The 17,310-nt window shown below is 37.9% G+C and overlaps 1 protein-coding gene across 8 annotated transcripts in view; it reads left to right on the forward strand.

The window, feature by feature from the left end:
* KDM6A (lysine demethylase 6A) overlaps positions 1 to 17,310 on the forward strand; it is a 207,304-nt gene that overhangs the window by 87,039 nt on the left and 102,955 nt on the right. For all 8 annotated transcript variants that reach the window (XM_043570230.1, XM_043570232.1, XM_043570227.1 and 5 more), the window contains exon 5: positions 13,271 to 13,329. In XM_043570230.1, coding sequence (XP_043426165.1) covers positions 13,271 to 13,329 — 59 coding nt within the window. The remainder of the gene's footprint in view (positions 1 to 13,270; positions 13,330 to 17,310) is intronic.

Raw genomic sequence — 17,310 nt, forward strand, 5'->3', positions numbered from 1 at the left:
CAACCTATTGGTGTCTTTATTTTTACAATTCTTCTTTTGTAGACAATTTATAAATGTGTCTTGCTTTTTTACCCAATCTGAAAGTCGGTTTTTTACTCGTATTGTTTAACCATTCACAGTAATGCACTCATTTATATGATTGGGTTTGCATCTTTAAATTTGATTTTTCCTTTTATGTTTGTCCACTCAGTTTCTTGGTCTTATGTTCCTTCCTGCTTACTTCCCTTACCCCTTTTTTATACTTCAATCTTTTTTACAATTTCACTTTACTTTTCCTGTTATCTGTTCCAGCTGTTCTTTCCATTATTTGTTCACTGGTGGTTCTAGGGATTATAGTATATATTGTTAATTTTTACCAGTCAAGTGTCCGTTAATGTTGTATCAGTTCACATAAAATGTAGAAAGTGTGCAGTTATATAGATTCACGTCTTACCCAGCCATGGCCTTTATGTGACAGTTGTTACAATATGTATTAAGTTTATTAACTCCACAAGATGATGTTCTTTTGCTTTGAACAGGTCCATGTATTACAGTGCAGTAGTAATTGCTTGTATTTACCCATATGGTTACCATTTCTGATACTCTTCATTACCATATATATATATATATATATTTTTTTTTTTTTTTCCCCCGACTTCATTTTTGAAGGTCATTTTTGCTGGGTATGGAATTATGGGTTGGCTTGCCTTTTTTTTTTTTTTTTTTTTAAGTGAAGTTCTGACTTCTTGCCTCCATATTTCCTGATGAGAAATTAGCTCTTAATTGAAACACTGTCCCTGTACACCATTTGTTTGCTTCTTTCATGATTTGCTTTTTCTCTTTGGCCTGATCATGATCTACCTCTTCATGGTTGTCTTCATATTTATCCTGTTGGAGGATTTTGAAATTGCATTAAATAGGGGAAAGTTTTGTCATTATTTCTTCAAATAATTTTTTTGTTCATTCTCTTTTCTTCTGGGAACCCAATTCCATGCAAGTTAGATAATTTGTCTTTATGTAAATGTCCCTGAAGGGCTCTTATTTTTTCTTTTTCTCTGTGGTCTCCACATTGGATAATTTTTCTGTTTCAAAGTTTATTTTTTCTTTCCTTTGTTGTTATTTAATTATTAACTCAGTCCATTGAATTTTATTTCAGATATTCTGTTTAACAGTTATAGAGTCTTCATTGGGTTATTATTTCTCTTTCTCTGTTGAGATTTCCTGTCTATTTATTATGAGCGTATTTTGTTGATGATAATTAGAATAGCCACTGTAAAGTTCTTGTCTGCTATTTTCTAGTATCTTTATCATTTTGGGTTTGGTTTCAGTTGATTTTCTTCTTTCCTGAGAATGTGTTCTGTTTTCCTGGATCTTTATATGGTGTGTAATTTTGTGTGGGGGACTGGTCATTATGAAAATTATGCTAACTCTTGGTTCTATTATTTTCTTCTAGTGAGTGTGTATGTGTGTTTGATTTTTGTCTTTTATCAGGCAGTTATCTGTATTGGACTTGAACTGCAAACTCACTTCCTTGGAGTACAACTTAAGTATCAATTTAGATCTTTTGTCTTTAGCTGTGTTAAGTCTGTAACTTGCATGCAGGAGTCAGTCAGACATGTTGATAGAATTTAGAATTCTCTTCTGTGGCTCTTTGTTTTCTGGAATTTGTTTTAATTTAGTGGGTTGTGATTTCTCCTGGTTCCAGTCTTCTGGTTGTCTATATTAGAAAGACTGCTTTCTCTACTAGTGACCCACTCCTGTGTGCTATGCCTGGCACCAAGTTAGTAGCCAGGAAAATCGAGCTCAGTCCTTACAACTTTCCATCCTCTGAGCATGGCCTTCTGTATTGGTTTCCTATGGCTGCTTTAACAAATTACCACAAATATAGTGGCTAAAAACACAAATTTAATTATCTTACAGTTTGAAAGTCAGAGTCCCAAATGAGTCTTAGGGGGTTAAGTCAAGTTATCCGTAAGGCTGGTTCCTTCTGAAGGCTCTATTGTAGCGTCTGTTTGCTTGCCTTTTTTTCCAGCTTCTGAAGTTTGCCCACATTCTTCTGGCTCATAACCCTGTATCTTATTGCATTTTGACCCCACGTTGCCTTCCTTGGCCTTTAACTTTCTTGTCCCCTCTTATTAAGGACCCTTGTGTCTAACCTGGATAATGCAGGATAATCTTCCCATCTGACGATCCTTCATTTTATCACAACTGTGAAGTATCTTTTGCCTTGTAAGGTAAATTTCTCAGGATATTGACGTTTTGGGGGCCACTATTCAGACAGCCACATCTTTCCACCAGAATCTGCCTGTTTCTGTTTACTTTTGAGTGCCTTTTGTTAGCTGCTTTATTTTATGTATTGTACATTCTATAAACTAGAGTTTATAATTTTTATAAAACTGTAGTTATTTATATTTATTACCTCTAGGAGGGTCTTCTCCAGTATCATCTTACTTAGCCTTCATTGGAAGCAGTAGTGTGATATGTATGGATACCACTTTGCTTGCTTTTGAACTTAATAAAAATGTAATCGTGCAGCATATTTTTTAAGTCTGTCTTCTTTCACTCAGTACCGTATATGGTAGAGTCACCCCTGTAGTTGTATATTGCAGTAGTTTGTTTTCATTGTGGTATAATATTTCTTTACATGAATATGCCACAACTTATTCATTTTGTTGTTGAAAGACACTTGGTTTTTAATGAATTTTGGCTGTTGCTGATTATAACTTTGCAAGTTCCTGATGCCTGGTAGTTGTCTGATGCTTGAAAACAGATGCAAAACAATATTTTGTCTAGCTTTTCTAGCTATAATTATTCAGATAGAAGAGAGAAATTAAGTACAAAACGGATTAGTCTACCATTGCCAGAAGTGGAACTCCCTCTAATCTTACCTATAATAAGGAAAGCTTAATATAGAATTTATTATTTAACAACTTACTGTAGATATTTGTGATAATAAGAGAACATAATTACCGAATGCCCAATACATGGAATACTAATTAGCCATCAGAATCATTTATCATTGGTAGTGTCTTATTGTAGAGTTCTTAACAAGCAATTTGAGATCCTCCCGAGGGTCAACTGACTCCCCAAATACGAAGAACACAAACCCAAGTTTATTGCTTATCAGGGTAAAGAAGAACACCACTTCTGCAAAGCTTTGTTGTTATCACAGGGAGGAAAGTGAGGTCAGACTTGATTGAGAAGTGAAACTTTGTCTTAAGGCAGGTCTTCAGTTTGGGAGCTTGATTGGGTAAGAATCTCCACGTATGTAATGGTCTGAATATGGCGGTTATGGCTAGGCAAGGAGTTTTGAGTTAAGGGATTCAGAGAATCTTGGGCCTCAAACTGTTGTTGATGCTTTTCACGAAGAGTTGGTGGTTCCTGTAATAATGGACAAACGATGTGCCTGGGCAGGACACATGGAAAAGTGAAGTAAGGCTAATTAATGAAAACGGAGGACTAGCAAAGTCGTGTTAACATTGACAGTCAGGGGTAGGTTAGGTTCTCAGCTCTCCAGGTTAAGCGTGGGAGTAGACAGACATCTTTGGTTCTCTCAGGATAAAGAACTTGTGCCAGCTTTTGTCAATTAAAGACATGAATGCCACTTACTTTAATTTCTATTTTCTAAGTATCGATAAAAAATATAACAGTATTATTTGTGATCCAGTGAGTATTTACCCAGTGAACATACTTAGTGGCTGGTGGTGATCCGAATTGACATTCACGGCAGTGAAAGTCACTGTTTAGGTTTAACTTTTTATTTTTGTATTATTTTGTCTGATTTTGTGTGATTTATACCCACAATGTATTGTAAATTGAAGAATGTAAGTATGTGATTGATTTTTAAATGAAATATGACTGAGATAATTATCTCCTGAGTTTTAGTTGTACTTACTTCTTCAAACCACATCTCTTCAAGCCTGTCCTCTACAATTAGATCTTAGAAAAATAAAACGATTCCCCATTCTGCAGGGTCTCAGTTATTCATCTGAAATTCTTGAATCCAGAATTGTGTAGAGTTGGGAGGATTTTTTTTTGGATTTCAGAAAGATAATAATGACCTTACTATATTACACACTATCCCCTGTGGCAACAACATATTTACATCTCTGCAGTGATCGCGTGATTGGTTATATTAAGTGGTAAGTAAAGACTTGTGTCAGTTCAAGTCTGGGTTTTCCTACCCAAAAAGTTTTGGTGGTTGACTTATGATAAACTTTAGTTTTTGTTAGAGCCTTTTGGAATTCTGGTTGGACAGTTGATCTGTAATCAGTAATTAAATCTTAATTTTTGGTTAACATTCCAAAACTCAGTAATGTTTATTATGGAATTAGAAATTTTATTTCTTGAGAAATCGTACTTGTTCTTACCTAGTTCAGTACAAAGGAGTCATTTTTGAAATGGTGAAAATTTGCCAGTCCTCTCATGGCTACTATATCATGCCATTATATCTTGACTATTAGTGATTGTAATAAGTAGCTTTCTAGTGCTAGCTAATAATAAACAAAAGCTTACTTACTCAGCAACTCTATATACTGTGTAGAAATAGCATAATAATTTAGAACACAATATAGGGAGGAAAAACTTTGCTCTGACTACTTAAGTTCGTGGTGAGGGCCTGTGAATTACTTAAAACAGATAACCAGGAGGGGGAAAAGTTGTTTATACATGCAGTGCATATACCTGTGGGAGAACTCAGTGATGAGTAATTCCAAGGCTGGTTAGAATTTGGAGCTATACGCCAACTGAGTAGGTGATGGGGGGGGGGGGCGGGGAAGGACACTTAAAGAAAACAACTTTTGGGAAAGATAAATGAGCCCTTAGGAGAATAGATGGGAGATAATGATAGTCTTGTGACAAAGTCCATTAGAGTTGCTCTATGGGAGGGAGTTTATGACCCTTGGATTCTTTCAGGAGGCTCTGCTTTTGCACACGAGGGATTCAAGGAACTCGAATGCTTTCAGCTGAAAATTATTCTTACGCCAAAATGGCATACTTCATAGTACCATGTCCTGATCCCCTTTAGCAACAGCAGCAAAACCTAAGCTCTTCCGTGAGTCAGGAAAGTTTACTTTTTTTTTCCTTTAATGTTTGTTTGTTTGTTTAGAGAGCAGCAAGCGCTAGTGGGGGAGGAGCAGAGAGAGGGAGAGAGAGAGAGAGAGACAGACAGACAGACAGAGAGACAGACAGACAATCCCAAGCAGTTAGCAGGCTGTCAGTGCAGAGCTGGATGCGGGGCTCGATCTCATGAACCGGGAGGTCATGACGTGAGCCAAAATCAAGAGTCGGACGCTTCACTGACTGAGCCACCCAGGTGCCCCTGAGTCAGGAAAGTTTAGAAATTGCTGTTATGGTTTATACTATGAAGTAGAAAGGTAGGAATAAAAAAGTGTGTGCTGTTACTGCTCTTATGTGTTTGAGTCTACAAATAGAAGACTGTAAGGACACGTGTTAAAATGGGAAGAAGTTCCTGATGACTTCTCTTAAGTATACTTTTTTAAACAATTCTGTTACACTTTTATTTATAACTGTGAACTTTTAAAGTAAATAAAACCTACTCTTTTTCCATCTTTTTTTTCCCCACTTGAATTTAAAAAAAGAAAGAAAAGCTTTTGAATTATGGTAGCATGCTTGTCTAAAAGAACCATTGATTAATAGTTGCAGAAACTAGGGAACTAGTAGAATCTGTGCTCATCTTCTGACTCTTCAGGGACTTTTTCTTTCTTTTCTTTTCTTTTTTTAAATGTTGTATTTATTTTTGAGAAAGCGCAAGTGGGGGAGGGGCAGAGAGAGAGGGGCAGAGGATCTGAAGCAGGCTCTGAGCTGACAGCAGAGAGCCTGATGTGGGGCTCGAACTCATGAACTCTGAGATCATGACTTGGGCCGAAGTTGGATGCTCAACCAACTGAGCCACCCAGGTGCCCCAGGGACTTGTTCTATCGCGTTATTTATATCCATCACTAAATGGCTTTTACCTTCATTAACAAGGGCTTTGTTGGCAATACAGGGATAATATAGTTCCTGCTCTCGAGGTGCCGAGACACGAATAAACATACGTTTTTGGTAAGTGGCCAAAAACATTGCTGAGGGCCACGAGGGAGGCAGAAGTATGTATCTTGGAGTAAAGGGTGTGGGGAGTGGGGATGAGAAAGACTCCACAGAGAAGTTGCAATTTGAGGGAAGGATTAGTGGGAGTTTTCCAGCTAAGAGATGCGGAGAGGCAGAGAACTGAGCCAGCACGTGAAAGTGTACAATAGGTGTTTAGGGAACTTTCACGTGTTGGTCTAGAGCAGAGGCCCAAACAGTTTCTTAAAAGGATGAAATGGTAAATGGTTTAGGCTTTGTGGGCCAAGAGACAGTGTAACCATTATAGTACGGAAAGATTAGTTTTGGTTCTTAGGCTTTAAAGAAAAAATTTGACCGGCTGTAATTTGTGGACTCCTGTTTTAGAGCCTGGGGTTATTGTTGGCGTAAAGTGGGCAAAAGAAGGCAAGGGCCAGATGGATAGTAAATGGGTTTACAACAGCAATCTGGAGTCTTCGATTTGTCTCAGTATTTGTTCAATATCTAGTCAGTTTCTATAGGGCTGGAAGAGTCATAAAATTCAGTAAAACACAGTGACTTCCAACGATTAATTGGAATTGCATTGACTTTGTACATTTTGTACATTAAAAAAAGAAACTCTCCTTGTAAAGAGACTACTGTCTTTCTCAATAAAATTTTATGATTTCTCTATAAAGTTCTTGTGCATATTATAAAGTGTATTTTATATCTTACAGCTTTATTGCTATTATAAACGTCATTTTAATTTTTTAAAATCTCTGCTGATATATAGAACTGCAGTTGGCTTCTATGCGTTAAGTTAAATTTATCAAGCAATTTCACACTAACTTTTACTAACTTGACTGATTTAACTTTGTTAGCTTGGATTTTCGTGTAGATTAACCTACCTTTTAATTAATGATAATTTTGTTTCTTCATTTCCAATTCTTTTTGATCTTTTTCCTGCTGTTGAGGTAACTCGGATGCCAGCACAGCATTGATTGAAAGAGGTGATAGGAGAATAGAAAGGAACTTCTTAACTCTAATGAAAGCCAACTTTTAAACATTTCATTTTAAAAGTCAACATTTTTCTTTTGTATGCAAATGTTTATTCTGCATCCGCTGAGATAGTTTTGTATTTTTTCTGTTCAAACCAATCTTGTATTTCTGAGGTAAGTGCACACTGGTAATGAGTTTTTATCATTGTTAGGTATCTCTGGATCAGGGTCACTAACATGCAGTATCTTGACATTTTGGTTCATGATTGAAATTGGTCTGTATTTTTCCTTTCTTGAGTTGTCTTGATCTGATGCCTTGGAGCCGGTCGGACATTCTGAGGAGCTGGACAGGGGAAGAGGAAGCAGAGAGCAACAACCCTTTCCTTTAAGGGAATCATGAAATCATACACATCCCCTTCATACATCTCTGCCTGGCGAGAATGTAGCAATATGAGCATCCCGAGCTGCAAGGGAGGCTGAGAAGTGACTTGACTTTGTCTGATTGTAATCGTAATAGGATAGAACACAGTGAAGAGAAGGTGCACGTGTTGTTGCAAAGTAGACTACACTTGTAATACAGATTAGCTCATGGTATTGGTTAGTTAGGGAATTAGAATTGTGGCTGTATGACCTGAAAGTCTTCTTGTTTCGCTTCAACTTTTTTTCTAGATAATGGGAATATAATGATAACCTTCTTAGGAAAAAAGAAAAGGCTCTTAGCTTGGCTGTCGCTCTAGCAGCAGGAGTGCTGAGTCCAGATTTTAAGAAAATGAACCACGAGGACCTGCATCCTCGTCGTCAGAAAGGGACATTGCCGCTCTGCTCTAGTGAAAGGGGTGCCAGCATTCCAACTCCATTGTTTGGTTAATTTTTAATATCAACTGTGGCAACCTATGACCGTGCTGAGCCTCCTGCTTGAATGGTTCAGCCCATCTCCGGATACCAACCCGTGACTGTTTTTGAAAATCCTCTGGTTATAATGTTGCATAGGTTTTGAGGAGTCTCGTCCGTAACTCTAGTTTATTTCTGAGTCCTCTTAGTTTTAATGTGCAGGGTTGTTGTTGTTGTTGTTGTTGTTTTTACAGCACCGAGACTTCCCAAGAATTTTATGTATCATGTTTTATCCATGGAGCAATTATCAGGTGCCAGAAAAGTTTTTGGTGGTGTTAGATACACCGTCTCCTTTAGTTTTCCTAAAAATTTCAGGTGCCAGGTAGTATTTTATATGGTTGGTTGATCTTACTTCATTCCTCAGAGCAACCCTCTGAAACTGATCATTTAACTTGTTTCCTGAGTCTTAATAGATAATAAATGACAAGACTGGAATTCCAACCCAAGTCTGATGGCCTCTGCCGAGTTCTTGATCACTCTCCCGAGTGATGAACTCTCCCGAGTTCTTGATCACTATGCAATATTACACACGTTTTGGAAGCAGAACTTTTACTCTGATGCTGTAATTTTGGGCATTATGGCTGTAATGAGCTTTAGCAACATCTTTTACTATATTATAAGTAGGAAGACTCTTTGTAAGTGTCCAAATTAAGGAAGTAATTCGGTATAAATTGAATTTAGCAACGTATTAAATTCTTTGATGAAAAAAATGTGCAACAGGTTATTTAAGGCTGTAAGAGATTGACTTATTCAGCAGCAAACCTTTCCTAGATAACTTACACATGCAGTTACTTTCCCATAGGGATCAAAAAAAGGATTGGGTCCCTCTCTACCATTTAGACTCCTGTTCTAGTGGAGGGGATAAGTAGCATATCTGTAATAGACAAAAAGATTCATTTAGAAACATGTCTCAGAAAACCTAACTCTGTTTGGGCTTTGAAATGTGTCAGATAATACTTCTAGAAAGAAGAGGTGAGTGAAGTGTTAAAGGATGGATAGGAATTTCCCAGATTGAGAAGTGAGTTGAAGGAAAGACGGCACTTGGGTTTTCAGCAGCAGAAGCAAACATGTTTAAAATCACAGAAATGTGCAAGAGCGTATTTTATTCATAGATGTGCGTGTTATTTGTCCTGATGGAAGTGGAGGCTATGAGATTGGGAAAATTGAGCAAGGCTAAAAAAAAAATGAGGCCCCTTTGAGCCACCCTAGGTTGTAGCGACTCTTCAGAGGAATTTCAGGTAGAACAGTGTCATGTTTGAGTTTTTGAAAGCTCACTGGCAGTGGTAATGGAAGGTAATTGAAAGGGGTTACACGGAAGGGGAGGTTAGAATTTGGGAGAGGAGTTAAGAAACTATTGCAAGAGGCCAGGTAGACAAAGTTGGGGTCCTAGATTACTTGGAGAAAGGCAGTAAAAATGGAGAGGGGATTGATTCAGAGGCTTTTAGGTTGTAAAATGAGTTTTATAAGTAGAGTAAATGGCGTTTATTGGTGGGAAGGAGGTAAAAGAAGAAAAATAGGACTACTTTTGTCTTGCTTAACTGGTGAGATTGTTACCACTGTCTGAAATTTTCCGTAGGGGGGTGGCGCCTGGGTGGCTCAGTCAGTTAAGGGTGCAACTTCAGCCCAGGTCATGATCTCACGGTTCGTGGGTTTGAACCCTGCATTAGGGCTGTGTGCTGACAGCTCAGAGCCTGGAGCCTCCTTCGGATTCTGTGTCTCCCTCTCTCTCTGCCCCTCCCCAGTTCATGCTCTGTCTCTCTGTCTTTCTCAAAAATAAATAAAAACGTTAAAAAAAAATTGAAAATTTTCCGTACCGCTAGAACATCAGACTCTCCTGTTCAGTCCAAGATTTGTTGAGTTTCAGGTATTTGTAGCATATCCAACAGGTGGAGGTAACCAGAAGGCATTTGGAAATTCACTCCTGGGGTTTTGGAATGCCTTCTGCCTCCCTATCCCCTCTTTTGGTTCCTGGGTAGGATGAAGAGCAGATTTTTTTGTTCCCACTGTGCACCACTACCTATGTGGGATTAGTATCAGAGAAGAATAAGGTTAAGCAATTCGGTATTTTTCTAATAGTTTGGCGTGTTTTTATTTCTTAATGATATTCCTGTATAAAAATGATTATCTTCAAAGGTGACTCTTGGAGTATGGGATGCTTCGTGGTGCTACAATCAAATTGTTATTCTATCCAAAGATTACACATTTTTTAAAAAAGTTTATTTATTTTGAGAGAGAGGGAGAGAGAATCCCAAGCAGGATCCACGCTGTCAGCGTAGAGCCCGATGTGGGCCTCGATCCCACGAACCATGAGGTCATGACCTGAGCCGATACCAAGAGTCAGACACTTAACGAACTGAGCCACCTAGGTGCCCCAGGAATTCATTTATGTAAGAGCATATGTAAGACCCCCAGGTCACTGTTTCTAAAGCTGTGTGGTTTAGAACCCCTGGCTGAGATAGCTTGTTTTTCCTTCTCCTTTCCTAGCCGTCCTTGAGATGCAGTACCCAACTACTACCTCTTTCCTAGTCCTTATTTTACTTCACTAGCTCTTAAATGGTTGTAGCTTGGAATATATTATTGTGCACTTAATTTCATAATCTGTTGTCATTAAGTTGTAAATTCATTGAGGATAGGGATTTTTATCTGTTCTCTACCATCTTTCCAGTGCTGATAACTCTGTTGTGATTCATAACAGATGCTCAATTAATGTTTGAATTATATTGTTTACTGTTATGGAAAAATGAGACTTAACTGTTTGCCAAGATATGTAAGTTCCTGGTTAATAGGAACCACGCCTCATACTATATGTCATCTAGGGATCTGAATTTAATAACTGAGCTTAAATACTGGGTGATTCAGTTTACTAAACCTTGGGGCATCCGCTGTGTACAAGGCACTGTGCTAGGTAGTAACGGGATACCCAGATGATTAACACTCCTGCCTCTTTGGCACTTTTGTCTGGTGAGATGGCATTTAGTCAGTACACAAATAACAACACAGTAGTTAAAAGAGTGAACTCCGGAGGCAGGCCTAGATTCAGTTCCTGTGTCCCCCACTAGTAGCTGGCTCTTTGAGCAAGTTTCTGATCCTTGTTTGTTGATTCTATAAATGAAGCCCTCCACCACCTCGTGGGGATAGAGCCTTTAAAAAGAAATGTTGTTGGCGTTTTGTGTTAAATTTAAGTTCTTACTATTACATAGTCATACCGTAGGATAGAGACTTTGTGCTCTGAGGTCAGTTTTAGAGGTTGGAAATTCGGAGGTTGGAAAGATTACTTCTGGATTGAGGTGGGAGAAGCGGCAGAGCTTCCTGGTGAAGATGCCATTTAAGGTGGATCTTGAATAAGGATAGAATGTATAAGGTGGCAGGGATAGGGATAGGATTTCCTAGAGTGGGAAGGATAAGCTATGAACAAAGTAAGGACGTTGGGAGAATGCAGGGTGTTTCTCGAAAGCAGAAATTCCCCTCAGTAAAGTCCTATTTCCACCACTCCCCACACCACCTTCTCTGGGTAATTACCAAAATTGGTGAAAGACGTCAATCTGTTTTTCAGCCCTGCTCCCTTCTCTGCCTTTTCCCTCACCTAAGAAGACAGTTGTCTTTCAAGTCTAGACTTTCTGGGCGGAACACTTCATGACTGAATTAACTGCTCCTGCATTCTTGTTATCACTGTTCTCCCCGCTCCCCACCACCTGCACACACTTAGGTTGTATACTTCTTGAGAGCAGGGAAAGTTCTGTTTTAATCAGTTTGGCTTCTTCAGCCCTTGAGTATTGTCCCTGACACCTAGTAATCGCTCAGCTTATTTCAGGGGGTGGGGGATGGGGTGATAAATGAATGATCCTGATAAAAAACCAGTTCCAAACAAATTTGAAAAAATTTTTTAAAATACAAACTTTTGAAATAGAGGTTTTCTGAGACCTTTGCGAATGCCCACATCTGTGAATACTCCTGTAGCATGTAATTTTCTGGATTGGAAAGCTGGGGGTAATGAAGATTGAATGAAATCAAGTCTTCAATTTATTACATTTTAAGATTGTACTTAAGAAACATTTTTCAGTGTTTCCAGAAAGGTACTTGAAATTCAGAGGAAATGCACAATATAATCCTAGAACGAAGCTTAGTATTAAAAAAAAATAACTGCCTGCCAAAAAGTCACCTGGCTGCTTACAGTTTTCTTTATACTTTAAACGTCGCTGATTCTTGTTCTCTGACCAGTGACTGATAGTAGTTGTGGGATAAGTAAGTACTCTAGTCCCTCACACTTGGGCAAGATGACTCTGAGAAAGGGCAAGATGATTTAGGAATGTTCCATACTGTCTACTTGAGATCCCTAGTAGGATTCAGTCCCAGCTGTATAACCAGCCATACTGTACCCTTTATTGGCTTCTTTCCCTTCCCTGCCTCACTTCTCCACTCCCTTACTGGTATTTGCTAGGGTAACTTCCCAGGTAGACTACTTATCCTAAAACCTCTGTCTCAGGGTATGCTTCTGGAGAGGTGCAGCCCAAGACTGTGTGGCGAGAAGCATTTATTTTAAGAGTCTAAAATTTTCACGTTTGAGAATATAGGTTTGGAGAAATTTGTTCTCAAGGGTCAGTGTTGAAAGCTTTCCTTTTTTTTTTGTTTTTTTGTTTTTTTGTTTTTAACAGGTAAGGTTTACTAAAACTGATTTACTTACTGATTGGTTAAAAAGAAAAAAAAAGAAAAACCATGTAATAAATACTCAAACATTTGTTCTTTTTGAGAAAAGGAGTAGCTAGGTGGTTCCTATTTTGGAGGCCAAAGATCAGAATGAGTCTGGTTAAGCATCGTTCCGTTTTGTACCGCAAAAGGAATCACTATATGTTTAGAGCCCCAAATGTGTCATTTTAGCATGTGATTTTTTTTTAACACTAAAATTTTGTTCTGGGTTTATGCATTTCCTATGAATTCTAACTACAACCTTCCTGGCAGCACTGAACATAAAATTAAATCTAGTTAAAGAAACAAAGAACCAGAGAAAGAATACAGATAAAAGCAAGAGAGCATAGGATTAGCATAGTCCAAGCATTTTCTTATTCCTGAATAATAGGTTTTTATTTTAGATGTGCCCATGGCATTCTGCTTCACATTTTTTAAATTTTAGGGCAGGTTTGATTAAAAACAAACCAGAGAATCTCTCCAAGTCGATTGGATTGTGTGCCATCTGCTGACTCATCACTGTTGTTTTGATGTTGTAGAAATATATCGTAAATATGTTGTAATGCAAGATCGTTTTATGACTTAAAACATCTTGGATGCTGTATTTTATATTAACGTCATATGCATTAGACATATCAATGCTTTTCTTAAAAGTCTCTTTTTCCCTTTATTTACAGAATGCTGCCTTTTTATATGGTCTTGGTTTGGTCTACTTCCATTACAATGCATTTCAGTGGTAAGTTGACGTAAAACTAGTAACTCCAATTACTTCCGGTAAATGGCTTGTTTTGTTTAATATTGTGTGTGTATGTATAATAAATACAAAGTATTTTAGTGTCACTAAGCCTATAGTTTTCAGTAATCTCTTGAAATGATTAGATTGTTCCTTCAGAAATACTGACCCACTTTAGATTGTTAGAGTTGTATGTGTTCCTAAAAGAGTAGGGTATGAGATTCTGATTAAAGAAGGTTTAGACCGGAAAGCTTTTGGAATTTCTCGGTCACTCATGGATCGGTGGTCCCCAGGTAATTTGAACTGGAGAATGACTATGCTCTCAGATCTCGAGGTCTGTGGGTAAATGATCTTTGATGACCAGGATCCTTACCTTTTCAGACTTCTATACAGGATTAGCTGTGTGCATCCCTCTGCTCTCTCAAACACTCACGCACGTGCTAGTACTTTCCAGTTTGCAGTAACTAGGCACCAGGTTACAGGCTCTCGATTCTCTCATTTATACGATAGGAATAATGTTACTACTTTCAGAGTCAGAGATTAAATATGGTAGTAGTACATAAGATTTTATAAACTGTAAAGTGTATGGCCCTGTTGTTATGGCCTTTGCCCCATTGTTATTTTTCTTGTTTACCAGACAAAATAATAGTGTTCTCCAATGGAAATAACATAGACTTTGAGTTGGAAGACTGGTATTCTGGTCTCAGCGTTTCCTTATGTGTGTGTGTGTGTGTGTGTGTGTGTGAGAGAGAGAGAGAGGAGGGAGAGAGAGAGAGAGAGAGGAGGGAGAGAGAGAGAGAGAGAGAGAGAGAGAGATTTTTAAGTGCATCGTAGTCACTTACCTTTTCTATTTTATAGAGTTTTGATCAGATTAGATACGTACATTTTGTAAACCATAAAGCCCTATCTAGACATTTTTTATTTGAAGCATATTCAACTTTGTCAGAGTCCCTTTTGTTCTCCATAATTTTAACCTGAGTGAATGCTGTGAGAGTCCAAAGGAAGGTTTTGGCCAAAGTTTATAACCCTGTCATCTACCTGTTGGGCACCCTGGGTATTTATTACAGAGCTTTTACATATGGATTGGCAGTGATTCAATATGGTTTCCCTAAAGATGAAACTGTAGACTTGGATGACTTTTTCTATATGCTTTTTCTTCCCTCTTTGCTTTTGGTTCTGTTGGGTTTTGATCATCTGTGGAAACACTGCATTGTTAGAGAACACCTCTGTGTGTATAGAGTATTATAATCATTTAGATCACTCAGTTCGTTTGTACAGTCTACAAAACTTTAATTGATCTTCATGAAGAAGCTCTGTAATTTTTTTTTTCTCTTAAGTTATCCATTACTATAGGTCAATCCTAAACTTAAGCCTCTTCGCCTCATGTCCAGTGCATCATATTTAAAACCAAGGATAGATGAGGACTGTTTTAAGATACTCTTAGTTTCTTGAAGATTCTATTCATAAAATACACAGTTCTGAACTTTTAGAACTAGAAGTGGTCTTAGAGATAACTTCATTCCTTTAATTTTGTAGATGATGAAACCAAGGTGTGTGTGTGTGTGTGTGTGTGTGTGTGTGTGTAAAACTCAGTTTTATGTAACTGTTTAATTAGTGGCAGAAGCAAGGTTATGCCCAGATTCCCCAGTCTGTTGTTGTTGTTGTTTTCTGTTATACTCTGTCCCCAAGTTTGAAGATTACAGGTAGTTATTCTTTTTAATCCGTTTTTGCAGTTGTTCTCCTGGGCACATTGGTACATTCTTTATGGCCAGCCACAAGTAATTTAGCTTAAACCTGAGGCAAGGAACTCTACAGTTTAGGAATGGACGTGTATATGACACAGCAGCCATTTTTTGCCTGCCTGTGATAACTTGTAAGCTCCCTGTAGATTGAAGATACAGACGTAAAATCGGCAATGAAGTGAAACCATCATCCGTTCAAAATTGGATTGAATAAGGATGTGACCACGTCAGCTTAGGAGACTTATAGCTGTGGAACATTAATATTACATGCTTCCTTATCTCCATATGATTTCTGTATCCTTCAGTTGACCTAAGAGATGAAACTGAATGATAGAAGGACAATGCAATGTCTGAATTAACAAGTGCCCTCTGCTTTCTCGGCCCTGTCCTGGTCACCACCATTTTCTTATTATGTTTTCAGTTTTAACTTTAGCTGCTTCCTAAAATGATGTATTTCACACTCTGTCTGAATCCATCCTAGCTGTGTGTTTTCTCTTTTGCCGGTCAGATGTTGTTCACAGACTCTGTGCCCCAAGTTTTGTTTTTAGCTTATCTTGCTATTTCTTGAACAGCTGCAGAATTAGCATGGAGTAGCTTGGTGCGTTTCAGAGTACAGCCTTAAGTGATAGGAACTTCTTTAGGTTAAACCTGTGTGTTTTATTTGGTTCTATTTGTAAGTAGCTGTTAGTAGTTGGGATCAGGCATTTTTTTTTCTTGTTTCTGCAATTATTTACATGAAATTCTGGGATTTCCTAAAAAAATGTTTCTAGAGAAGAGTGTGTTATACCCCTTTTTGTATTGTGAGCTCTAAGGGTCTTCCTGGGATATCTCAGAATGTTGTATCTTTACTACATTTGTAATTTAAATAAAATTTGACATTTGGTAATGGTTTCTGTCAGTGATTGATTATTAGATTAAGTATTTGGTGATAATGTGTGCGACTAACACGTGTGTTGGGGTTGGTGATGGTGACTTAATATTATTGAGAACAGTTTTTATTAAGTATAGCTTGATCTGTTAATTTGTTTGCCTTGTTTCTTGCCATATTCTGCCCATTTCTTCTTTTGGAGTTGATTTGATTGGTTAGCTTCTAGATCATTTGTTCTTTGGTCAGTTTTTCCACCTTTCAGTTGCATTCTCTTCTTAGAGGAAGCCATGTCAGAAAGTAGTAGAGCAACTGTAAAATCCTCACTGAACTTAGCATCATTAGTCAGTTTTACTGTTGATCCTACTCTGTACTGTGGGACCAAACTTAAAAGAGATGTCCAGAGGGGAAAGATACAGAAGCACAATGTAAAATACATACATCAGAGACCTAGAACCAGTCTTTATAAAGCTGATCCTTTATAGGCGCATGAACGCGTGCCCATGCCTTCACTTGTTCTTGCTCATGAGGATGCTACATTGCTAGGGGTACCTTGAACTGTGTTTCTTCTTGCCTTATAGTGAGAAACCTATATCCTTGAGTGAGAGGAATTAAAATACATACAGTAATAAATTATTACAACTTGTAGCCGTACTTGTAAGTATATCCCCCTGAAAATTCTTATCAGTCCTCTCTTTCTAGCAACCTTTTGTATTCCCGTTGATCAGTATCAGAAGGTTCTTATGGTGGCAGATCTAAAAGATACATAATTCTCTGCTAGAGGCATAGGATTTTGGAAACGAAGCTCCCCAATCTAACTAACTGGCCTGGTAAGGAAACGTGATCATTGTTGACTTTAAAAAGGGTTAGGGGAATGAGGCAGAGGGGAGTTTACAAAAACAGAAATATTAACACATTACAAGTAATGGTTTTTTTTAGCGGTAATTCCTCAAGCACTTTACCAATCACAGTTGTTCTTAAAAGTGTAGGACTCTGTGCTCCATTGTGGTGACCACTTCAGGTGCAAATAAACCTAATGTTGTTTTGATACTACCATTGATCCTGAGGTTTGTCTAGCATGGAGTCGGGCAAAAGCTTAATATTTAAGGTATATTTTTTAGCTATCATAATGCAAAGTAATGCTCTTAGATCTAAAGCTTAATTTAAGTGTATAGTTCCATTAAAATGAAACAGTTCATGTTAACATGTGTTGTTTATCATATACATTTCTGTTTTGACAAAACTAGCATTTAACTAAGGCAGTTCTGGTAAAGTTATGCTTACCAGTGACACGTAGATTGCTAGAGAGAATTTGGAAGGGCTTGGGCTAATTAAGCTCCAGAGAAATTAAGGATAGAAACATAAATCTTTGCAATA

The sequence above is a fragment of the Prionailurus bengalensis genome, chromosome X (assembly GCF_016509475.1).
Source record: "Prionailurus bengalensis isolate Pbe53 chromosome X, Fcat_Pben_1.1_paternal_pri, whole genome shotgun sequence".
NCBI classification, from domain to species: domain Eukaryota; kingdom Metazoa; phylum Chordata; class Mammalia; order Carnivora; family Felidae; genus Prionailurus; species Prionailurus bengalensis.